The sequence below is a fragment of the Leishmania infantum genome, chromosome 32 (genome assembly GCF_000002875.2).
Source record: "Leishmania infantum JPCM5 genome chromosome 32".
Taxonomy (NCBI): Eukaryota; Euglenozoa; class Kinetoplastea; order Trypanosomatida; family Trypanosomatidae; genus Leishmania; species Leishmania infantum.
Genome location: NC_009416.2, coordinates 169,646 through 193,476, shown reverse-complemented (window position 1 = coordinate 193,476; position 23,831 = coordinate 169,646). Strand labels below are relative to the sequence as shown.

General features: G+C 54.4%; 11 protein-coding genes across 11 annotated transcripts; 7 read left to right on the top strand and 4 right to left on the bottom strand.

Moving 5' to 3' along the window:
- Positions 1-1,101: 1,101 nt before the first annotated feature.
- LINJ_32_0550 (putative profilin) lies at positions 1,102-1,554 on the bottom strand (the record flags this gene model as incomplete). Its single annotated transcript, XM_001467712.1, has 1 exon — positions 1,102-1,554. One exon carries the CDS (start codon positions 1,552-1,554, stop codon positions 1,102-1,104), a length of 453 nt encoding a protein of 150 aa, XP_001467749.1.
- Positions 1,555-2,656: 1,102 nt separating this feature from the next.
- On the bottom strand, positions 2,657-3,748 carry LINJ_32_0540 (conserved hypothetical protein; the record flags this gene model as incomplete). Its single annotated transcript, XM_001467713.2, has 1 exon — positions 2,657-3,748. The coding sequence occupies one exon, from the start codon at positions 3,746-3,748 to the stop codon at positions 2,657-2,659; it is 1,092 nt and encodes a 363-aa protein (XP_001467750.2).
- Positions 3,749-4,307: 559 nt separating this feature from the next.
- LINJ_32_0530 (conserved hypothetical protein) lies at positions 4,308-5,090 on the bottom strand (the record flags this gene model as incomplete). The annotated part of the gene is made up of 1 exon (XM_001467714.1): positions 4,308-5,090. One exon carries the CDS (start codon positions 5,088-5,090, stop codon positions 4,308-4,310), a length of 783 nt encoding a protein of 260 aa, XP_001467751.1.
- Positions 5,091-5,688: 598 nt separating this feature from the next.
- On the bottom strand, positions 5,689-6,300 carry LINJ_32_0520 (putative ras-related rab-4; the record flags this gene model as incomplete). Its single annotated transcript, XM_001467715.1, has 1 exon — positions 5,689-6,300. One exon carries the CDS (start codon positions 6,298-6,300, stop codon positions 5,689-5,691), a length of 612 nt encoding a protein of 203 aa, XP_001467752.1.
- A 1,890-nt stretch (positions 6,301-8,190) lies between these two features.
- On the top strand, positions 8,191-9,342 carry LINJ_32_0510 (conserved hypothetical protein; the record flags this gene model as incomplete). The annotated part of the gene is made up of 1 exon (XM_001467716.1): positions 8,191-9,342. One exon carries the CDS (start codon positions 8,191-8,193, stop codon positions 9,340-9,342), a length of 1,152 nt encoding a protein of 383 aa, XP_001467753.1.
- A 455-nt stretch (positions 9,343-9,797) lies between these two features.
- Positions 9,798-10,103, top strand: LINJ_32_0500 (conserved hypothetical protein; the record flags this gene model as incomplete). Its single annotated transcript, XM_001467717.1, has 1 exon — positions 9,798-10,103. One exon carries the CDS (start codon positions 9,798-9,800, stop codon positions 10,101-10,103), a length of 306 nt encoding a protein of 101 aa, XP_001467754.1.
- Positions 10,104-10,608: 505 nt separating this feature from the next.
- On the top strand, positions 10,609-11,229 carry LINJ_32_0490 (conserved hypothetical protein; the record flags this gene model as incomplete). The annotated part of the gene is made up of 1 exon (XM_001467718.1): positions 10,609-11,229. One exon carries the CDS (start codon positions 10,609-10,611, stop codon positions 11,227-11,229), a length of 621 nt encoding a protein of 206 aa, XP_001467755.1.
- Positions 11,230-13,344: 2,115 nt separating this feature from the next.
- On the top strand, positions 13,345-16,173 carry LINJ_32_0480 (conserved hypothetical protein; the record flags this gene model as incomplete). The annotated part of the gene is made up of 1 exon (XM_001467693.1): positions 13,345-16,173. One exon carries the CDS (start codon positions 13,345-13,347, stop codon positions 16,171-16,173), a length of 2,829 nt encoding a protein of 942 aa, XP_001467730.1.
- A 930-nt stretch (positions 16,174-17,103) lies between these two features.
- LINJ_32_0470 (putative prostaglandin f synthase) lies at positions 17,104-17,946 on the top strand (the record flags this gene model as incomplete). The annotated part of the gene is made up of 1 exon (XM_001467692.1): positions 17,104-17,946. One exon carries the CDS (start codon positions 17,104-17,106, stop codon positions 17,944-17,946), a length of 843 nt encoding a protein of 280 aa, XP_001467729.1.
- Positions 17,947-19,913: 1,967 nt separating this feature from the next.
- On the top strand, positions 19,914-20,708 carry LINJ_32_0460 (40S ribosomal protein S2; the record flags this gene model as incomplete). The annotated part of the gene is made up of 1 exon (XM_001467691.1): positions 19,914-20,708. The coding sequence occupies one exon, from the start codon at positions 19,914-19,916 to the stop codon at positions 20,706-20,708; it is 795 nt and encodes a 264-aa protein (XP_001467728.1).
- A 1,136-nt stretch (positions 20,709-21,844) lies between these two features.
- Positions 21,845-22,720, top strand: LINJ_32_0450 (conserved hypothetical protein; the record flags this gene model as incomplete). The annotated part of the gene is made up of 1 exon (XM_001467690.1): positions 21,845-22,720. The coding sequence occupies one exon, from the start codon at positions 21,845-21,847 to the stop codon at positions 22,718-22,720; it is 876 nt and encodes a 291-aa protein (XP_001467727.1).
- Positions 22,721-23,831: the final 1,111 nt, after the last annotated feature.

The window sequence follows — 23,831 nt, the reverse complement described above, 5'->3', positions numbered from 1 at the left end:
CAATGCTTTGTTCTTGCTGTTGTTGCATCGCCTCCGTGAATCCGCCTTGAGGAAAACGTCAGTTTCGCTCATGTCTCCATCTCATTCGAGAAAGGTACAAACTAGGTAAAAAAAGAACGGAAGAATCATCCGGTGGCACGGGCCATTTGATAACTATGCATCATCGCTTTCTCATTTTCTTTGTTTCCTTTGTTGTTTTCCTCCTTTATCTTTGAAGGACAGTATTCTCTGGTATCTTCATCCATAGCACGCGCCTGCACAAGCGCACACACGCGAACGCACAAGCCCACCAAGACGCGCAATCGAGATGGAAACGAACAGAATGAACGGCGCACAAAACGTTTCAACTCGTCCGAGAACAAAGGGAAAGAAGAGAGATCACGCTAGATATAAAGAAGCACAGCGAAGGAGCTATAAAAGGAAAGGGCAAGACACGGCACAAAGGAAAGAAACGGACGAAGAAGCACTAAAAAGCAAACGAAGTCAGGGATTTGCCGCGAGTATCCAGTCGGGAAGAGGACAAAAGAGGCGGAAATCACGTTAGATTGTCTGTGCGCGAGCCCATCACTCTTCCTCCGCTTTTCCCTTCCCCTCACTACACACACGCAAAGAGAGAAAGAACGACAGTAGTCTTCCCGCTGACGCAAGTAGAACCGCCAATGGGAATTATGAACCAGCCGTGAAGCGAAATGCAGCACTGCCCTTCACCCCGGGTTCCTCCTCCAGCAAGTAGGTCCACACAACTTTACTCTCGCAGCCTCTCTCCACCATATCGAACCACCAACACCTCTGTTGGGGGAGCACCGCGAGCTACCGGAGCATCGCATGCCCATCGAGAGCGCAGAGAAGGGTCGAACATCAAAGCACGCAGGTGAAACCAGCGAAGGAGGGCAGAATAGTGTCACAGTGGAAAAAGGAGGAGGGGATAGCGTGAGGTAAACAGATGGGTAGTTGCGACGCATGCAGTGTCTAAATGCATGTAACGAGTAGTTCAGGCAACGTCCATGCAGTATCGCACGCGTCCGCTCTTGCGACGCCCTAAAATACTATTCTTTCGGCTTGAGTGACTTTCCTCTCTTTTGTAAGATACACCGCTGGTAATTAGTAGCCAAGCTTAATGAGGTAATCCGCTATGCGCTTCACTGTAGTGTTGCAGTCCGCAGGGTTCACGGTGACCGTGTGAGCCGTGTTCTTCTCAAGATCCTGCTGAAGCGAGGAGGTGTCACCGGGGTTCCCATATACGGCAACGATGAATGCCTGCTTCGTCGTGTAAATGCACCCGCCGGCTGCACCTTTCTTGAAAAAGATGTACTTGCAGTCGCCGTCGGTGCCGCACTGGAGGCCGAAGAACTTGACACCGTAAATATTCACACCAGAGGACTGCACGAGCGAGAAGTCGGACAAGCACTTCTGGATGTGCTGCACCTCTTCCGGCTGCGGAACGTAGCTACCGCCATACGCCCAGTAGCTGCCATCAGCGGCTCCAATAATAGCAGCGCTGTGCATGTTGCCGCTGCCGATAAGGCTGTCATCAACGTATGCCTGCCACGACATGATGCTAGCTTCTGAGATGAAAAAGGTGAATGAAGCGGTTTGGCTGTTTTCTCTTTATGCTTTGGAGACAACAGAATAGGGCTCTTCTGCTGCTATGCTACGCGGGAGAGAGGAAAGCATGGTTCGCAAGTACAAGAATGAGAAGCGAGGGAAAGTGAAAAGAGGGCGCGTAGAGGGGCATCGAGTTCGCAAAAGTTCATGACGGTGTTCGGCACCTCAAGGCTAAACAAAGGATGCGGTCCTCTTCATGCACTTTTGCATGTACACAAGGTTCGCTCTTTTTAACGGTGAGCACCACCGAAAGGCGTAAAGCCGTTGGGCGCATTGCCGGGGAGCGGCGAAGATAGGAAACGGTGCTGCTGCGTTTCATTTTGATCTTGTACGGAGGTAGATGGGTGATCCGTGAGGCAGAGCGTGAGGTAGATCATGTCTCCGCTGATACGGCTCTGCATCGCTCGTTGGGAAAATAAAAGAAAGCCAAAAGGCTGGCTCGCCCATAAAGAAAAATTCGGCTGGAAAGGCAAAAACATAAAATAAGCCAATACTATCAGTGCCTAGCAAGCAAAGAAAACTGAGAGGGGCATCATAGCATTTATCCAGCTGCCCTCAGCAGAAAGAGCTCCCGAAGATTTCGAAACGCAATCGCTTCGCACAAGAAGTGAAAAGGCGCCACGAAAGGCGGTGAAACACACGCTGCACACGAAAAGAGAGAGAGTCTGGGACGAGTAGCGAGAGTGAACAATTAGCGCTAGAAGAGCCCGATTCGTCTTTCACCAAATGCGAAAAAGAGTTCATACGGCTGATTCATCTTTTTTTTTGTCGGCCCTTCTCAGCGCGATCGAGGAACGCAAAAAAACACACCTTAACAACTTCGCTCGAAAAGGGAGAACAAGGGGGAAGCAAATGCAAGAGCACGCCATGGGGAAAGCGTCCCACACGAGATGTATGCTTATGCATGATGCACCCACGATAGAGAAAACGAAAGCAGCTGAAGGTAAAACTGCTCTATAAATTTTGGCTTCACATGAAAGGCGGCACCATGAACGTCTGCAACGCAAGGTAACAGAATAGTGAGCATCGGGTGGAGACCTGAGCACAAGCACTACTCTGTATAGACTGGCATGATCAAGTATTTCACTGAAAGAAGTGTCACTGCCATGATAAAGGCCGTGCCACCCATGATTATCAGCAGAGAGCCGAGAACATGGCTTCTACCCCCGATCCATGATCGGGTCGCGAGTTGCACAAACTTATGCGATGCGTACGGCGCAGTCGGGTATTGCTCTGTGATTTCGAAGTAATAGTCACCGGCCGGCAAATCGACGTTGAGAATACGGTAATTTTTCGTCACATCAGACGTGAAAGCCGGATCGAGCCACACTATCAAATCCTCATCAATGCTGAGTGGGATCTTGTGCCCAGGCTCTTTGTAGTAGTAGCCCTCTCGCAGATATGGATCAGTGGCTGACTTGTTGCCGCCAGCACTCCACATCGGACCGTTGCCGGGAATCTCCCTCGGAGGATTGTATCTCTCTTTGACGTCACTTGGACGAGCAATGCCAGACTTCACACACTTGTTATTTGCCGCCAGACTCGTTCCGTTGGCCGTGAAGGCGCTGCCGTCGCAGATGAGTGTGCCGTCAGTCCTATACAGACTGATGCTGTCGTTGAACATAGCCCACGGGTATGCACCACACGGGTTGTAGTAGCCGGAGACACTATCTCCAGTTGCCTCTCCAGGAAAGCGGAATGGGGCACACATCTTTGAAATTGCAGACGCTCTCCCGCTAAGCTGCGAGTAGTCCACGGAGGCAGTAAAGTAGCGGTAGTTTTGAAAGAATGGGCTGAGGCGATACTGCATGTAAACCGGAGCTGTTAGACTCTGATGCAAAGAGAACATAAGCCGGGTTTTGACACCAGAAGAGTACATGGTGCCATTGAATGGAAAATTAACGGCAAACTCACCAGCTGCTCCCATTGCAAACTTGTAGCTGTTGATATGATCGTAGCGAAAATCAAGCCGTGTCGTTAGATCCCCGCTCACAATTACGAGGACGCCGATCGGGATAGCAGCGACTGCCAGAATAAAAAAGACAACGGAAACAGACAGCGGCGAATGACGAGCATAGATGTGCGGCAGTTGCTGCTGCTCAATGCGGTTTTTCGAGTGTGGCTTAGGGGGTAGAGGCGCCATGATTTGGCCCTCGAGTAACAGCAGCAGAAAAAAGAAAGAATGAAGAGCAATGCGCAATAAAACAAGCGGAAAAACAGAGCAACAAAAAAAAGGGCAGCAAAAGCTGTATGTCGAGCACAAACCCGATGTGGAGAGTAGTGCACTGGAGCCTGGGGAGAAAAAAGAGAGATGGAAGTGGAAAGGCGAAAAAGTTTAGTACATTTCAAAGTAAGATTGCGTGTATCCTACTTTTTTCGACTAGCAAGTGTTAGTCTCATCCTGCGAGTCCCGAGAACACAGCCAAAAAATGGCTTTTTTTCGTAACAGTCAGCCCCTCTGCTTACTGACCTCAACAGTGGCTCTAGGAAATTTTTTTCCCAAAAACTTCATCTCATAGACTTGGTTTTTCTTTTTTTCATTTGTGCATCTCGACAAAACAGCAGAGAAGATTATTACAGTCACAAAACGGTAAGTGTCAAAAGGGAACTACTGAGCACTGCCTGCGAAAAACAAAGAACTAGATGCTGTTACTTTTCCAAATAGTTTACATCCGTGAAAATGCCACCAAAAACGGCGAGAGCTAAAGAGTTATTCTATGGTAAACAGTTTGTTCGCCCTCCACCCTGGGAACCACCACTCCACCCCGGAAGAAAGCTTCCTTGCTCAGCGTCAACTCGTCTGGCGCATGCGCTTTGCGTGGCTGCACTGTGCTGTCTGGGTAGCACTCAACAATTTTGTCCATGAATGCAACATAATCCGCCACCTCACGACTTCCAGCCCAGTTATCAGCTAATTCGAGCATCGAATGGGCAAAGCTGCCGAACTCAATCCCACTTTTGCCCTGTGAATCGTACTGATAGTCTTCCAGAATAAACTGCATCGTCGCCGGCAATAATGTCATCTGCTCAATTCCGAAAAGAGTGAAATACAGTTGCTGGTGAAATTGCTTGTAGGTATCTTCGGAAATAATGTCGCCGCTGGCACCACCAAGGCGGATCCACAGCACTTCAAAGCGCTGTAAAAGCTCAGAGGAGAGCAAAAGTCCGAGCTTCATTTTCTCCATCAAGGCATCTCCGAGCATAGAATCGAAAATGCGCTCCACGCGCATCCAGGCTTTCTTTTCGGCTTTGGCCTCCGAAAAGGCCTCCAATAAGTACGTAATTTTGTCTTGAGTAGAGGCACGAGCAGCAGACGTCTCGCAAACTAGACTCGAGTACGGATGCCGCAGGCTTCCCAGCGAGCGGTGAGAAAAGCTCAGCGTTCGTGGACGTCCGATGAAAACAAGTTCTACAAGCTTTTCAACACCTAGCTTTCGCCCATCACGAAGCGTCTGCGTTTTTGAATTAGCAACCTTGGCAGGCATTAGGGCACGCAACCGCGAGATTGTGATAATGGGTCCTTTATAGACGCATTCGACATAAAGACGTGCCGTTCGCTCACGAATAAAAAAAAAGAGAACGCATCCGTCACGAAGAGGTGAGACAGAGAAGTGTAGTTGGTCGAGAACTAGAGCACACACACTCGAGGCAGGCAGATGATCTCCGCAAAGGGTATACCAGCGCAAAAATACACACACAGCCGCGTCAATTGCAAGAGACAGTCATACGCCCGTTTGCCAGGGCTGATTATGTTGCCAACCACGGCTGCTGCTGGCAAAGCGGTCAATAAGAACTCAGCTTTTTCAGGCCGCCGAGCGCCAACGTACTACAGCAGCCTCATTGTCGTTGCTCAAGATTAAAGTCCGTTTTTTTTTTGAGTTTGTGTCTGTTCGCATGAAGGACAGTAGTAAATAGAAAAAAAAAAGAAACAGCATGTTTAGCGACAGAAAAGGGAACACCAAAATGCAGCGTTCAGAGCAATATCAAAGCGCTGAGAGTAAATCAAATAGAAAAACATGTAGCAAAGAGCGTTTCTGCAACGGAGGTCAAGCAAGTGCAGTTCAAAAACATGGAGCAGTAGAGCTAGCAAGAGCACGACGAAAGGTATGAGTTGTTTGCCGTGTTGTCCTGGCTTAGCTGGGTGTCGTTTTCTGGCTCCGCAGCGCTTGCCAACGACACGGCACTTTTGGCGACTCTCAGGAAAGCTTCAGAGACAAACTCGCCTGTAGCTGCGGAAGTTTCAAAGTGCAGCAGACCGTTTTGCTGTGCGTACAAAGATGCCTCGTTGTGCTGGACTGCGCGAACGCTGTTCGCTTTCGCCACATCGATTTTATTTCCGATGAGCATTACTACGACATCGCTTCCTGCTAGCTGTCGTACGTCACTTAACCACTGCGGAACGCTTTCGTACGAGCCTCTATTGTTGACATCGTAGACAATGAGGCATCCCGTGGCACCACGATAATAGCTCCTCGTTACCGACTTGTACCGCTCCTGGCCAGCCGTGTCCCAAATCTGCAGCTTGATCTTTGCTCCGCCCAAGTCAATAATCTTCGCACCATACTCAATGCCGATGGTCTGCGTTTGCTCTTCAGAAAAAGTGTCCTCGATGAATCGGTGCAGCAGACACGACTTGCCGACGCCACTGTCTCCGATGACAATGAGTTTCATCAACTGCTGATACTTGTCTGCCATCCTTTCAGCAAATTTTCCCAGCATAAAGCCAACACAAACAGACACGTGCAGGTAGGTTTCCTGCCAGCTACGGCGGTGTAATGTGGGTAGCCAGTGGTACGAGAATGTCTTTAAGTTTGAATTTTATCTACTGGCAGCATGGTGCATACAAGAAAAGGAAGTAAACAAAAAGGCAAGCGAAGAAAAAAGGTTGGTAGTCATGAGCCATTTGAAGCTCCAAAAAGCAGACGGCAGGGCAACAAGAGCATCTGTCCACCATGCCCATCGATTTCAGTGGTGAAAGCACGCTTTTAACTGTGAACAGTGGCTAGCAGCCCCGCTTCTGAAAATAAACTAGCAAAACGCTTTGTTTGCTTCTTTAGAACTGTGCTACAATCACCTGAAGCGATTCCCTGCAATGCCACATTCTCCTGCGGCCATGTCTTCGACGTGTCTGGTATTTTTTTTTCGCAGCAAGCGAATGAAAAAGTCTTTCTGTCCTCGCTTCGGGCTGACACTGCAAAGCGCTAAAAGTCGTTTGCCATCTCTTCCGCTGCACACCACTTGGTGCTTCTCCGCACCCGAACGACTACCCTGGCAGTCTTCCACCTCGCCAGGGCACGCACTGAAAAGCAATTGCAAACCTCTTTTGAGCAACCCTTCGCTTCCTTCGATTAGAAACATCGAAGCGATTCTTCACGAAGAACAGTATACTCCGACACGACAGCCTCTTTCACAGATCCGCGCGCCTCTTGCACGCCCCGATGACGAGGGGAGATCTCGATGCGTGGTATCACAGATTCCAGTGCCCCACTCTCTCTGGTGAAGCCAGGCAGCCCCCCTCCCTCCCCCCTTGTCCGCTGCCAGCGCACCACTACCTCTGGTGGTGGCAGGGTCAAGCACCTACGACATGGGGAGGGCGCCAGTGCGATTAATCGCTGCTGATGTCGGCGGCCGGGCCCTGGATGGCGTTGCTTTAGGGTGACCGGTGACACCGAGCATATCTGCGCCATCCATATAATGCGCAAAGTGCCAGCGTGGCTGGAACGCACCTCACGCGCACCTGGCTGCCTGCTGGTGGGGTGGGGGCTCGGGCCACCCCACGGCGGGATGCACCAGGTGGCCACCAGCATGATTGGAGTGGCTGTGAGGCGACCTTCGGAGCGGTGGATGGGTGGAGCTCGAGGCAGAATGCGTGCTGTGATGGCTGAGTCGGCGCATTGCCGTAACGCGTGTCTACTGCATCGTGCCACGCGATGGGCCTGTGACAGGCCGGGTGGAGTGGCGTTGAGCTCATGCCCGATGACAGAATGGTCCCCTAAAAGTGATAAATGTGCGCGTTAACTAGCTGTACTTCCGCCTTGAGGGATCTCTGCCGCACGGCATGGCCAGATAAATGATGTAATCGAATTTGAGTAGGAGGCCAACTACCCGGATTTCTGAATGGTGTGGTGTAATCTTGGTGACTCGGAAAGCTATCGAGAGCGCGCGCTCAATCTGCGCAAGGGGTTGAATGAATCGCCACATTGTGTCTCTACACGTCTCAATGGGGCCTCAGCATCGGGCGATAAGCTGTTTTGATTGGTTTGTCCAATGAGATACACTGAACTTTTTCAAGCATGCCAAAGCTACCGAAAGAAGGGAAGCAGATTGTCGAACTTCGGCTCTCTTCACTGACAATCTTGCATCACTTGCATTGAAATTTCAACATGTGTGCGTCGAAGAAAAAGATTAACGCAGCAGACGCTCTCGGTCAGAGTATGGAGGCATCTTGCAGCTTTTGTTTGTTCCTTGCGAGAAAATGCTTCTTTTACAATCTATTTCCTTTTAATTCACTCCTTTTCCCCCTCTTCGTCTTTCTTTTTCGTGGCTTTTTTTTTCGGCTACCCTTTTTCCAGCTTCTCTCAGGAAATGATTGCGTCAGGTGCCACTGCATCAGAAGGGGAAAATCCGTCTCGAGATGCACGTACTGTTTCATTTCATCCGGAGTCGACCTTTCATGAGCAGCACAATGCCGCATCGCAGCGAGTCTTTCACACAAGTGAGCCAGGCTGGGAATCCCGAGAAAGCAACTCGGGATATGCAGCTCAGGACGGCGGGGACACTGCCAACGAGGGTATCCGAAGAAGCTACTTCAAGCGCCTTTACAGATTTTACAGGAAGTACAATCCTCAGAAACTGTGCAATGTAGAGAAGCTGCTACGCGAGTGTCGAGGTGAGGAAGAGCAGCTTTTTGCAATCTTGGTGGGAAAATATGGTCCGGAGCCGGAGGAAGAGAGTTCCATGTTGAGTGGTGATTCAGTGTTCTCCAGCGCGGGTGATTCTGTTATGCACTACTCGGGAAAGCGATGCCAGTTTCCCAAAAAAGTGAAGCCAGAGGAGGGAAACACCGACTGTGAAACACCGTACTGGGCAGGAGCTTCCTCGCTGATAGGTGACCGTGATTTGCTTGGCCTTTTGCAGAATTTGGAGACCCCGAACGTTGAGCTGCAGAGGTGCTACATGGGTGTTTTTGCGGAGCATCCGACGGACTGCTGGAACGGAATGGCATACATTACACGAGCGGAGGGTATCGCTCCCGCTAATACGAAGTTTCTCGGACATACTTGGGTCGGAACGCTTGGCAGCGGTAAAGTCCTCGTTCACGAGGGCAAAAAGTTTCACCGCACGACACTTTACTGTACTGAGGAGTGTCAGAAGACGGGCAATCATGAACGATGGAGGCTCTCCGTCTACCGCGGCGAACTGAATTACTTGATTCTTCTGCGCACGGTGTGGGACCCGGTGGTTATACCCGAACCCCTGCCCTTGAACCGATCAAATTTGTCAGAGCGCGAAGTGCACTCCTCTTTGGACGGGTTTCCCACGCGGCTTTCTAGTATGAGCTCGGCCGATTCCGGGGGCAGCGGCAGTCGACAGCCGATTCAGCCGCCGCAACCACAGCAGCATTCCGTGACTCCTGCCCTTGTTCAATTTACAAAACTTCTTGAGGAGTTAGAATCACGTATTATAGAGCGCCTCGAAGGTCTGGAAAGACGAATGTCTCGCCTAGAAAGTATGTGAAAGTGGTGATCTACTGCTCAGCTGCTGTTATCTCCGTTTTTTCTTTCTGTGTAGAGAGACTCAACGATAATTCTTATTCACCTTTGTTGTTCATCTCTCTCCTTGCCTTGTGCTCGTCATGGAGCCGGAAAAAAAAAAACATACTCTAAATGTCATGCACTTCTCTTTGTTTCTCAGGTGTGAGATTTTTCTTCATCTCATCTGCTTGACTGGGGGTTGTTGTAGGGCCGCAAGTAGCTCTTCCCTGAGTTTTGCAAGGTGCTCATCGTACCAAAAAAAAACACGGTGCGCTCCGACTCGGTTTCTGAAGCCGCTAATCATATTACTTCATCCTATGCATCATTATCTTCCTTGGCCAATATTCATACGTTCTAGAGTTTCAAAGCGCTGATACTTCAAGAAGGAGACTTTTGCATAATGTCTTCACTTTTTTGGTTCGATTTTTGCACACAACGATGAAGATTACAATCACGACAAAAATGGTAGGCTTTCCGGTGTTTGATAGCACGGCCGAGTACGACACAAATGATCAATTGTACGCTGTTGTCGATCAAATAAAAAGGCGCCATGGGTCAACCGTTTCACGGATCCAATTATGGAAGTCGAAAGTGGAACCGACAATGATTCTGCGTGATCATCTGCAACCGCTGTCCAACATTTTCGGCGGCGAGGAGCAAGGCAGTGAGTCTTCCGCGTACCACTGCATTTACTACGATTTCAGCCCTCGAGAAAGCAATTGCACCATTCTCAATGTAAATTAGCACTGGCCTCTGTGAATTGTATTTTTTCCACTCATCTTACTATTTGTCGATATCTACTGATCGATGGGGATGCGTTGCTCCCTGTGCAACTTGTCTCTCGTGGTGCATGTAGTTATTGCCTTTCCCTTGCTTAGCGTACATGACCCTTCTCGTAAGGTAAACTAAGACGAGGGCTCGAAAGAAAAAGGCTGGCGCTCTCAATCCACAGGGCCTTTGTGGAAACGATATTTTGTCCATTAGTGCCTCCCGCCTTTATCGCTGGATGTGCAGAAATGGTAACCGCTGTTTAGCCTTGCAACTTGCCAAAATTACTCTGCTTTTTCTCTCTTTGTTATGACCCTTAGCATGACTCCACCTGTCTCTCTTTACCCTCGTATTTGCTTGGTCCTGCAAAAAAGAGATGTCAAATCAGCTGCACTGTAGTTGCACATTGGCGTCCAGCGTGCAAGCCTGACGGTAGACCGATAAAACCACGAAGTTGCGGTGATATTACCGCCTCTAGTGTATGGGAGGCGATGGACAGGCCCTCGCGAACAAGCGTTCGCTGCTTCAGAAGTCAAGAGTTTATGTCACTGCTATCGACTTAGAATCAGGGCAGGCAAAGGAGAAAACATCGCAAAAGTCACGAACAGTGGAGCGATGGAGTCACTGCGCGCTCTCTCTACAACCGCTAGAGGCACCAGTAGTGTTTGATGGGGCTGGTGATATCTTCTCGAAGCAGAGCGTCATTAACTATCTGTTCGATCGTAAGGAGCGTAGTTACGGCGCGGTAGGAGACAAGGAAGACAAATTTTGCATAAAAAAGCTCGCAGATGTGAAAGAGATTGCGAATGAGGTAGGCAGCGATGGAAGCGTCTGTTGTCCTATTACAGATTATTCCACAGTCTCAGGCGTGCACTCCTTTGTCGGTTTCTGGGGATGCGGGCATGTTGTGTCTGCTTCAACACTGAACAAATCAAACGATCTAAAGTCACAGATCGACGTTGAGTGCCCTTTTTGCGGCCTTGAATCGTTTTACGTTCGCCTCATTTGCGAAGATGCAGAAGACGCGGAGAATCAACAGATGTTTTTGCGACATTACATCAAGAGGTTCCGAAAGCGCGTTCGGGATGATGATGCGGATTAAGTGGTGACGGCGAAAGGCGTGATACAGTATGTGCGACGAATCGCGCATTTCGCATGACCATGCTTTTGAGGTGCGCTCAGGTTGAACTCACGAATACACCAACACTAGCGTCAACAACAGCAAACAACGCTGCGGTGTGCGCTGCGCTGTGTTGCACTGATGCTATACGGGGACACATTTGTGTACATCTTTCTGCCCATAATGCGTGCACTCCACGTCCTGAGGAATAAATCCCGGCTCTTTTAGCCTATCGCGTGTACCTCTGATTTTAGCTTGTCTTCTGTCACTGTGAATCCATGGGCAATGCCGGCAAACTTGCGAAATAGGCCATTCCGGGGGAGCCGCCGCCAACTGAATCGATCATGGACCTGACTACCGACCTCCAACACCAGGCCGACATTCCCCAGAACCGCGCTGCACGATGCGGCACGCGACGCTAAAAGTTACTTGGCAGCCACCGTGCGACACCAGCGTACAAGGATATTGAGCTCGCGAGACGGCAGCCGACGATGCTTGCCCAGCTGCGCGCGTGCAGGTGTCTGTACGGTTGGTTCCTGCAGCGGCGGGTGACTGGAGGTGACCGCATGAGGTGCCGATGGTGTGCCGCCTACTACACCGCTGGCACCGTGGGGGTACCCCTGCGCCTCCTGGTGACATGAACGGAACTGCCAGATGGAGACAGCGAGCCACCCGGGCAGCAGCGTTGCCCTGAGGCAGGCCCCGGCCCCGAAAACGCGCGCCCCGCGCGCACGCGCTGCGAATGGCCGCTGGCACGGTGTATCCCGCCCAAGCAAGGCATGGAGCGGTGAGCAGGGCGCGGGCGACGGTGGAGAGGGGCGCGCAGAGATGCACAGTGATGAGCCCCAAAGTGCATGTGTGGGGAACGTGCGGCATCTCCTGCATCGGACCTGGTGGGCTGATGTGGCGCAGATGCCGGAAGCATGAGGGGGCCACCCCGGGCTGCACCGTCGAGCCCCCGCAGACTCCGATGTGGAGAGTCGCCGCACCACATTGAGGAATGCCGCGGCCTGAGGGGACGGAGGGAGAGGCATGGCACACAGGCAGAGTGTGCGGGGCCTCCGAGGGCCCTCGCCTGCAGCTGGGCAACTGCCTCCCTGAGCTCATCCGGCACGCGCCTAGGCCCGCCCCTAATTACCCGCGCGCCAGACGCCAGGGTGTTCCGCCCCTCGAGCAGGACCCCGGAGGTGGCCTGCTTGGATCAAGGCATGCAGTCCAGCCGGGTCCGCCTGGCGCCGATCGCGCAGCACGTATCCGAGGAAGGACGAGAGGTGCACGCTAGAAGCATGGCCCAATGCAGCGGCAGGACGGCTCGTCCCAGACGAGCAGGGCTGAGCCATGGCGCAGCAGAGGTAGGAGAACTGCGATTGCGTGTGTGCGCATAGTTGTTGACTTGCTCGTGGCAGAATGGCCACGTGCATAAAAGAAAAGTGTTATTTGGAGCAGCAGTGGTGCTGTGACTGTGGTTATGCAGAGGGGATGGAGTGCTCGTTTGGAGCTCATCTCTTTGCAGTTACGTGCCGGTTCGTGAAGATGCTTTTATGCACGTCACTGTGGTCTCTTATCTATCCATCTGTTTGTTGTTGATGACTGACGAGGTTCACATGAGCCACTGATATGTTTTCGTAGCTGTGTGCTTTTGAGAGTGACAGGGACTTAAACGCATTCAGAAAAGATCGTGCACCTCAACAACAGCCCTGTTCCTTTTCTTTCCTCTCGTATGCTCTTGTTCGATTGAGAAAACTAGCGAAAATGGCCGAGAGATCGTGGTGTCCATCCCTTCACGCAGAGCCGAGTGTCTCAGTCTGGCCACTCTCTAAAAATGCAGTTTTTGGAGCGCACAGCGAGCAAGCCGCCGGCGACGTTTTTTCAACTCAAAGGGGTGCGTCTGTCGCCGCAAACAACAGTGTCTCAGCAACTCAGGTGGCCGGGGAGCTGACTGCTTCTTTCCAGCGCCGATTTCATCGATTCGACGCAGCTATTGTTTGCTCTAAGGCGAACCGCTCCTTGTGGCCTCCGCACTTTGGTGCTGTTACGCCGTGCGACGAGGATTCTGTGCTGACGGGGCGTGTGGCTGTCTGTCTCGATATAACAGCGATGGGGCAAACACCGATAAATGCAGCGGAGCTTGCGATACCATCCGACGGCATCGACGCTTTTTTGTCCCTCATGGCGCGCCGCTCTGCTGAAAGTAATGGACGTTTCGCATCTGATTCAGTAACGAAGCTGGTCGCCTTGCCGTCCGCTGACACTGTTGCATCGCTGAGTGAGATTATCGGATCTCTCGTGAGCAGCAAGCCAGTGATGGAGCGGCTGAGCGGGCTGGTTGCGTGCGGAGCGTCGGCCGCGACGGCGGATGATGTCCTCGCTGAATTTCTCACCTCTGCGACAAAGCTGGAGGAGTTGTGCTTAGTCAACTGCACGCTTGAAAATACTGTCACCGCGTTGATGGAGGCTGTGAAGAATATGGAGATGAAACGCTTAGGTCTCGAGCGGAGCGACCTCGGGATCGGCTCTGCAGATTCGGACTGTGAGGGCCTCACCACCTCTTTCTGCGAGGCTTTGAAGGTGAACAAGTTTCTGACGTCGCTAAACCTCTCTAACACAAACTTGGACACAACGTTTGTTGTTGCCCTCATTGACGCCCTCCTGGAGTCTGACACAAAGCTGTTGCCTGAAGACTTGGGCGAGGACGCCGAGGAGGTCACAGGGTGGTCCCTTGAGGGGCGGCTCGATAAAGCCGCGTTCGTTAGTGGTGGCGGTCGAGATGATAGCAACGCTTCTCTCACTGATGACGAGACTGTCGGCGACGATGATGATGCTACTCCATCACCGGATGCTAGCGAGAGCGACGCAGGCGAGGACGACGCGGGCGACAAGGATAGTGGCGACGAGGAGGCAGATGGCGACACCGAAGACGAGGAAGGATCTGAGGAAGAGGAAGAGGAGGAAGAGGAGGAAGAGGCCGCCCACGAGGCCAAGGCTCGGAGACTACGTGAGCGGCAGGAAAAAGAGGAGTGGCAGGCCCGGCAGGAGCGCATTCGGCAGGAGCTGAAGGCGCTTCTTCAGAGTGAGGTGCGGGAGCGTAGCGATCTCGCTCACGAATACTATCAAGGGCTGCAAGACGTCGTTGCCATCAACAAGGCCCCAATCGCCAATCTTCGAGCCACTGAGAGGCAGCAGAAAAAGGAGGCGTACTGCAGCCGCCGTAGTGGCTGGTCACGACTGGAGACGCTGGTACTGCGTGGCAACCAGGTCGGCGACCGTGGGTGCAAGAAGCTTGCTTCTCTGCTGCGAGACGAAGTTCCGCTGTCAGAGGAGGAGGTGGTGCAGCGCCAGGAAGCGATCGATGCCATACGGGGCAGCTTCGGGGAGAGGCTGGGCGCCGCCCGCCGTGCTGTCGAGAGAAGGGAGAAGAGGGCGTGGCGGGAGCTGCTGCGGAAGGCACAAAAAGAATCACCGGATTTCGCCATCGATCGCCGCACGAGCATTTCCGCTGCGTTATCGGACCTGGACGAGGAGGATGAGTATGCCAAGGAGGCGCCTCCGGTGTTGCTCACGAATGTGGAGCGGTCACCTAGCAGCAGCAGTGTCGATGAGAGCCCAGCGTCTGACGGCGACGGTGACACCGAAGCTTCTAGTGGCTTCAACCCTGAGGAGCAAAGGGAATGGCAGGAGTGGGTCGCGCAAGCGCTGCCGCACATGCCCGTCGCTCTCACGAAGAAAGGCATGAACACAATTCGTGTCATCGATTTAGGCAGCTGTGGCATCAGCCGAAAAGGAGTGAAGACGCTGGCTGAGGTTCTCAAAACGAACAAGGTCCTAGAGACGCTGTGCTTGCGCCACAACCCGATCGGCTCTAGCGCACCGGCGAAGAAGCATGCGCAGCCGGAGGACGGCCTGACGATCTTTCCGGAATTCGCTGAGTTTGCCGAAATGCTGTCCGTGAACGGCGCTCTTTGTCACCTGGACATGGGTTATTGCCACCTCTCTCCCGATGATGTGCGAGCGGTAGCCGGGGCACTGCGCAACAACACGTCCATGGTTACCCTGAGTCTGGAGGGGAACCAGCTCGGCGTCGACGAGGGGTATCAGCAGCAGACGCACGCGCACTCGTACATTTACGAGCTGTGGATGACTGCTGCGCGGCCGGGCAGTGCGCTGCGCAACCTCAATATGGACCACAACCACATCGCCACCTGTCTGTGGCAGGAGGAGGTGGCGGCGCTGGCCGCTGTATGTGGCCAGCTTACCTCACTCTCGCTCTCTCATGTAGGCTTACGACTTCGCCACCTCGAGGCCTGGTCTGAGGCACTGCCTCCAGAAGATCCGTCTTACAGCCCGGCCGTGCGGGTCCTGCACTTGGCTCGCAACGAGCTCGCCACCGAGGCGGATGGTGCGGCGCTGGGATTGCTCTTGCGACACTTCACGGCACTCGAGGAGCTGTCAGTGGAGGAGCATCCCCTGCTCGGGTCGAGTGGGGTGGCTGCTGCGCTGGAATACCTGCCAGCCACAATGCGGCGGCTCAACTGCACCGCGACGGGCTTGACCACCCCCCGCGTTGGCGCCGCGCAGAACCCAGTGTTACCGGTCGCGGTGGTGGAGCAGCTCACGTGTTTGCTGCTCGGTGACGTTGAGGCACCGACGGTGACGGCGCTTGGTGAGTGGGTGGATTTTGTGAAAAGGGCTGCACCACATCAGCTGCAGTTTCTCTCTCTGTGGGCCCGTGGAATGGCAGGCAAGGAGGCCGACGTTATGCCACTCCAACTCGAGTTGGCACAGACGTGCCCGTCACTGCTGCACGTGGACAGCGGCTTTCAGCCGGAGTTTCACGCTTCCACTTTCGCCAGCAACTGCTTCGAACAGATGGAGCGGCTTCTTTTCCCCCGGCGCATGCGATGTGCCGCGGAGCAGAGCAAGGTTTAGCGGTGGCTACCACAGTGACGCTGCGTTCATGACCGTGACATGCTGGAGCGCGCGTTACCAGAATTATGTACAGTAATTCTCAGTCTTTTCTTTCCCTTTCATTGGCTTGATGAAGGACTTTTTCTGTCTGGAATACTTGGCTGGACAAAGAAGAGAAACAGCGGCATATGTGCGCACGCCGATACACGCACACGCACGCACAGCCACACACGCACATCCACGTGCGTTTGCTTTGCTTCGTATGTATATATATATTTCGTCCCCTTCTTCCCCTTTGAAGCCGCAGCAAGATCAACTGCAAAAGAAAAGCAAAGGGTTGCCGGACTGACACGCGCTTCACGGTAAACACGCAGACATGTGCGCGTGCGCCACATCTTTCACATGGAGCCTCGTTTGAGGCGATTGTGCCCACCAGCTCTCTGCGCGCCGTTTTAGGGTATATACCCCTCAGCTGGCACACAAGCGGGCAAGCAAAGAGCGGCACAAGGATCGTCACAACTTCTGATTTGTGTGAGGCCTTGACAGTGGAGCGATTTTCTGCTACTCATGTTTCCACATTGACTTTGCTTCCGTTGCGGGAACCCACTGTTTTTTTTTTCCTGCTGCTACTCCCGTTCCCTGAAATACCCCACTCTCTCCCTCTCTTTCTCAGCCCCGCTCTCGTCTCCCTTTGTTTCTGGGGCTTTCACGAGCGGCACTCGCAGCGGCGCAGACCACTGCAAACGCGACGAGAAAGAGCAACCGAAAAACCAACACAACCCAACAATTGTGTTCAACAAGGACCGCTAAAGAAGGACCTCATATCAGAGATCGGACACTCAGGAGCCGCCTTACTCATTCTTTATCTTTTCAAGTGCAGCCTTTTGACTCTGTGCAGAGCAGAGCTAGCTTTTCAAGTTAGCCCCGCATTGGCTTCCCAAACGAGTCATCATGACTGGTAAGTGCACTCACGTGACCCTGGGCAATGGGGTGCAGGTGCCACAGCTCGGCATCGGCACGTGGGAGGCGAAGAATGGCAACGAAGTCGTGCAGAACATCAAGTGGGCTATCAACGCTGGCTACCGTCATATTGACACTGCGCACTACTACAAGAACGAGAAAGGCGTTGGCCAGGGCATTAGCGAATGTGGCGTGCCGCGCTCGGATATCTTCGTCACGACGAAGCTATGGAACTACGACCACGGCTACGAAAGTGCCCTCGCCGCCTTCGAGCAGAGTCGCCAGGCGCTTGGGGTGGAGTACGTGGATCTGTACCTAATCCACTGGCCGGGCCCAAATCGCTCGTATATCGAGACGTGGCGTGCCTTCGAGAAGCTGTATGAGATGAAGAAGGTGCGCGCGATTGGCGTGTCCAACTTTGAGCCGCACCACCTTGATGACCTGCTGGCGAACTGCACGGTGCCACCGATGGTGAACCAGGTAGAGATGCACCCTCACTTCCAGCAGAAGGCGCTCCGCGCGTACTGCGCTGAAAAGAACATTGCCGTGACGGCATGGCGCCCTCTTGGCAAGGGTGCCCTGCTGACAGAGCCTCAGCTCGTGGAGCTGGCGGAAAAGCACAAGAGGTCTGCAGCTCAGGTCATCATTCGCTGGCTCATCCAACTCGGCGTCATTGCCATCCCCAAGTCCAGCCACGAGGAGCGCATCAAACAGAACTTCGACGTTTTTGATTTTGAGCTTTCACCGGAGGACATGCGGAGACTCGAGTCTATGGACAAGAATTCGCGTATCGGGCCTAGCCCCGAGACCTTCTTCCCAACCGAGTGCAAGTAAAGGGGAGGGGCCGTCGATACTCTTTCCCCTGGCTCGCGTCCTCGCTGTTGGCGTGGCCGGCTTAGATGAGTGTGCAGGTGAAGCTGTGCGTGTGTGTTTGTTTGAGGTGGACTACGCGCCTTCATCGCACGCAAATCGAGAAGTCGTTTTCTTCGTTCCCTCTCCTTTTTTTCTTTCTGCTGTCCGCTTTCGAAGTTCCCTCTGTGCTGCCCCTACTTTGCCAACCCGCAGCGCCTACTGATCTGAAATGGCGATGAGCGGGTGGGTGGGTGGGGAGCGAGCAAGCAGAAAAGCTCGGGAGACCGGCGCCAGTGTCGGCGTCGGAACGCTCGTCTTTTGTCTTGCCCTGCTCCGCGCTCTTTTGAAATACAGAAGGCGTAGAAGACACGCCTCTGCGCCTTTTTGTCTTCAAGTGTACGCACACACAGTGGGCTCTGGAGATGAACTGCTTTGGCGGCAGCGGCAACGAAACGTGAGACAAAAGAAAAGAGGGGTGCTGCATGGTCCCCATCGGCGGCCAGAGTCTTCCACTTGCCGGTTGGTGTTTTCCTCGTCGTGGGCGTATATCAAAAAGGCACGCACACACACACGGAGTGAGAACGTCTTTCCCGTGGAGGCATTCCGCTATTGTACTGTCGCCTTTTTCTTCTCCCCTCCTGCCACGCTAATACCCGGGCAGGGGGCGCTTGATCCGGGAGAGCAGCAACTCTCGCTTCGGCATTATCATTTTGTTTCTTTTTGACCCTCCCCCTCCGTTTGACGCTAGGCCGACATTCCCCAGAACCGCGCTGCACGATGCGGCACGCGACGCTAAAAGTTACTTGGCAGCCACCGTGCGACACCAGCGTACAAGGATATTGAGCTCGCGAGACGGCAGCCGACGATGCTTGCCCAGCTGCGCGCGTGCAGGTGTCTGTACGGTTGGTTCCTGCAGCGGCGGGTGACTGGAGGTGACCGCATGAGGTGCCGATGGTGTGCCGCCTACTACACCGCTGGCACCGTGGGGGTACCCCTGCGCCTCCTGGTGACATGAACGGAACTGCCAGATGGAGACAGCGAGCCACCCGGGCAGCAGCGTTGCCCTGAGGCAGGCCCCGGCCCCGAAAACGCGCGCCCCGCGCGCACGCGCTGCGAATGGCCGCTGGCACGGTGTATCCCGCCCAAGCAAGGCATGGAGCGGTGAGCAGGGCGCGGGCGACGGTGGAGAGGGGCGCGCAGAGATGCACAGTGATGAGCCCCAAAGTGCATGTGTGGGGAACGTGCGGCATCTCCTGCATCGGACCTGGTGGGCTGATGTGGCGCAGATGCCGGAAGCATGAGGGGGCCACCCCGGGCTGCACCGTCGAGCCCCCGCAGACTCCGATGTGGAGAGTCGCCGCACCACATTGAGGAATGCCGCGGCCTGAGGGGACGGAGGGAGAGGCATGGCACACAGGCAGAGTGTGCGGGGTCTCCGAGGTAAGTAAAATCTGAAAAGGGCTCACATGAAGTGGAGTTGAAGCTGCTCCTGGTTCGCCCTATGTTCTATTGACCGTCTTATCGATGGATTTTTCCAGTGAAGAGGTAAGGTGTACGGATTTCACGGTGATAGGGCGATCCCTTACCGTGCATCTTATCTTGTCTTCCCTTCACGTAGTGGAGAGGAAGGATACGGGATGATGGACTCAGCGGAGCTTATCATAAAGGACCGCGCGGGGGACGTGGGGAGTTGCTTTTTTTCTTCGTTACTCTCGCGTCTCTTCCCCTTCCCTGTGCATCCTCTGGAGTGCGCGCGCTTGTGCGGCGCACGTGTTCTAATCAGCTTGCAGCTATTGCCTTCTCGACTCTCGTTGCACTTCCCTCCCCGCTACTTACCCCTTCTTTGCGTCTCTATCTTGTGCGTCCCGAACGTGTTTGCTTTTATGTCTGGCGCGCAAATCGGCTCATGCACACACACGCACCACCGCCACCACCACAGCTAGTTCCAAATGGCTGACGCTCAACCTGCTGAGAATCCCGGTGTGGAGGCGCCCCGCGCCGAACGCAACTTCGGCCGAGGCCGTGGCGGACGCGGTGGCCGTGGCCGTGGCCGCGGTGGTCCGGGGGAGGAGAAAGAGTGGGTCCCGTGCACCAAGCTGGGTCGCCTCGTGAAGGCGCAGAAGGTCACCTCTCTGGAAGAGATCTTCCTCTTCTCGATGCCCATCAAGGAGCACCAGATCGTGGACACTCTCATCGCTGAGGGCCAGCTGCACGACGAGATGATGAAGATCTACCCCGTGCAGAAAGCCACATCGGCCGGCCAGCGCACCCGCTTCAAGGCCTTCAACGTCGTCGGCGACTGTGACGGCCACATCGGCATCGGTGCCCGCGTCGGCAAGGAGGTGTCGCTGGCGATTCGCGCCTCGATGATTGCGGCCAAGCTCAACATCGTGCCGGTGCGCCGCGGCTACTGGGGCAACAAGATCGGTGAGCCACATACGATCCCGATGAAGGTGACCGGAAAGTGTGGTTCCGTCGCCGTCCGTCTCGTGCCCGCGCCCCGCGGTACCGGCATCGTCGCCGCCCCCGTGCCCAAGAAGATCCTCGAGTTTGCCGGTGTCGAGGACGTGTACACGAGCTCCCGTGGCAAGACCCGCACGCACGGCAACCTGATCATGGCCACTTTCTACGCCCTGCGCAAGACCTACGGCTTCCTCACGCCCGACCTCTGGGCGGAAACGGAGCCCAGCCGCGATCCGACGGATGAGCATGCTGAGCTGCTTGCCGAGATGACCACCGCGTAAGCCGCACAGGGACCGTGTCTCTGATGCCAGATGGACTACGCCACAGGCTTTTCTGTTTTGTTTCTGTCCCTTTTGCTTTGCAGCGTTGGCCTCGCCTTTCGCTTCCTCCTGGAGAAAGAGAGAGGCCTTTGCTTTTCGTTCCGTTATCATTTCTTTTGAAGACACAACGGGAGCAACTATGCGACGAGCGGCGCCGATGCGGCTGGCAGGGATGCGGGGTGCGCGCGCGCTGTGGTTCACTTCATACGGTACGCACTGCCACTGAAGGCGAGGGGCTCAGGAGTGAGGGAGGCCGTTGTCTCCTTCCTCTCTTTGGGAGAGGTGTGCGCTGCCGTGACACGTGAGGCCCTTTTGTGCATCTTGTGCACGAAGCGGACATGCGCGTTTATGTTCGCACTACATCCCCTTCTTTCCCTGCCTTCGAGCGCATCGGCTAGGCTACAGCTGGCCTCACCACCATCGCATGAAAAAGGAAAAAAAAAGGTATTCTCTGGGCATGTGATGGCACCCCCCTGCATCATGTCAACTTCTCCTTTTTCACTCCCCCTTCCTTTCACGATCCTTTCTGCCTATCGCACTTGTCCCGCTACAACCATGGGCGGACGACGTGCTCTCCGCCGGAGCCAATGCCTTGTTTTTCGTGTCTGCTTCGCAAACGCACATCCCCAGGTACCTTCATGACACGGCACCTTTTGCACCGACGCACTGCCACCACAAGAAGGAGTTCCCGCGCTAGAAAGGCCTGAGAGACTTCCCCTGAAGGCACTCACACACCGCATAATATTCCGTGACAACGCCCTCTCTTTTTGCATAGCTCTTGTGCACAAACGTCCACCCCTCCTCCTCAACACGTCAACACCGACTCTCCAAACCTCAATACCAACACCCACGACCACGCCAGCACCACCAACGCAGAGGAAAAGAAGGGGGAAAACAAAACGTAAGCTTAGCGTGCTATCCGCAAGCAACAGCACCACAGGCAAACAGGGAGAACGACGGAGAGCCTGATTGAGGGCAAAGAATAGTACGTTTTCCCCTCACTCTCACGCAACCATACACCACCACTCCTTGAGGCCACAGACATTCTCTGTCCCTTCGTCCGTAGGAAAGAGGGAGAGGCGCCAAAGCAAACGAAAATGCGATGCGTAATGCGTTTACGGTGCGTGCGGAGTGCGGTGGTCTTGTCGTCCTTGCTATGGGGACAGCGCTGGAGCTCCACATGGAATTCTACTCCGGAGAAGTACGGAGAGTCGGCAGCAGCGTCTGGTGCGACGGTGTTGCCCGGTGTCGATCTTGCCCGTCGCGCCGTCAGCCCAAACCAGGAGTTCCCGGCCACGTGGAGCGAGGACGAACCGCTCTCCCCCTCCAACCCGCGTGTGTGCTGGCGAGAGCACTACTCACTAGACGCTCAGAAGCCCTACTACCAAAACATCAAAACAATGGAGGTGACATGGGACATACCAGAGGGCTTTGTGACGCGCTTTCCTCGCCTCTACGCATCTAACGGCTACCACGTGGATGCAACTGGCGCGGTTTTCCGGTCGTCCACGGCTTCCGAACCCCCCGCGAACGGAACCGTTGGCACTACAGTTGCAAAGGAGGCAGGTGTGAAGGCGGTGCCACTTAAGCAGCGACTGGCAGCCTACGGTGCAGGCGGGCTCTTGTGGTACCTCATCGTGCACAACATATCCCTGGCGTGCGTCTTCACCTGCCTCTACGTCTTTCGCATTGATCTGATCCGCCTTGCACGCTCCTATGGCTTCGATGTGAAGTGCTCAGACGAGGTCGCGGTGAGCGAGAGCAAGCGGCCGCCGTTCTGGAAGACGTTTGTTCTCTCCATTGTCCTTAACAAGATATTAGTGCCGCTGCACCTCCTCCTCACAGTCACCTCGGCCCCCCTTCTAGTTCACCGTCTCGAGCCCATCGCGACATCATTATTTCCCAAAATAAAGGCCTTTGCCAGGAGCTTCGTCGGCAGAGGTGCCGCAGCAGGGACGACCGCCAAGGTTTAGCCGACGAGGTAGCTGTCTTGCGCAGCTGTGTTGCGTCTCTACTTCACACACCGCGGCATCATCGTGTGTACCAGTATGTGCACTGCTTCTTTTTCCTTTGTCAACTATTGTTGTACTGGTTGCACGCTGCAGTGTGGGCCGTGTAAGAGGCAAGCACACGTGGCGGTATCTTAATTTGTGGCTGTACTCTTTTTCTCAGTAGGGTTGCGGGGCGCGTTCTATGGCGAGTCTTGGGTGCGGTGCGTGTGCTGCGTGGGCGCAGGCGGTGTCTGTACAGCGGAGATCAAAAAGATGCAGACGAGGGGGGCGAGGGAGAGCACCGTTTGGCGCGAGAAGCTGTCTTTCAGTGGTTCGCTTCACTCACTGATCTGAATTCCAGAGGACGCGCAGGACCCTCTCCCCTCTTTGTCGACACAGATGCACACACGTTACCCTCTCTTGCCGCGTGACAGTATCGAGTGCTCTTTTCCAATGATCACGTCACAGGCGAGGAGAGCAGGCGTAGCCAACTGGCGAAAAAAACAATAACAAACACACAAGTCAGCGGAAAGTGGCGCAACACTCGAGAGAGTGAGGCCGTCCAGGACGGCTTTGCAGATATCTCCTCGGCCCCTCGTATTCCGAGCACTTCCTGTCGCATTCAAGTGAGGGAGTAGCCATCTTTCTTATCTTGCGATCTCTTGCACGCCCCGATGACGAGGGGAGATCTCGATGCGTGGTATCACAGATTCCAGTGCTCCACTCTCTCTGGTGAAGCCAGGCAGCCCCCCTCCCTCCCCCCTTGTCCGCTGCCAGCGCACCACTACCTCTGGTGGTGGCAGGGTCAAGCACCTACGACATGGGGAGGGCGCCAGTGCGATTAATCGCTGCTGATGTCGGCGGCCGGGCCCTGGATGGCGTTGCTTTAGGGTGACCGGTGACACCGAGCATATCTGCGCCATCCATATAATGCGCAAAGTGCCAGCGTGGCTGGAACGCACCTCACGCGCACCTGGCTGCCTGCTGGTGGGGTGGGGGCTCGGGCCACCCCACGGCGGGATGCACCAGGTGGCCACCAGCATGATTGGAGTGGCTGTGAGGCGACCTTCGGAGCGGTGGATGGGTGGAGCTC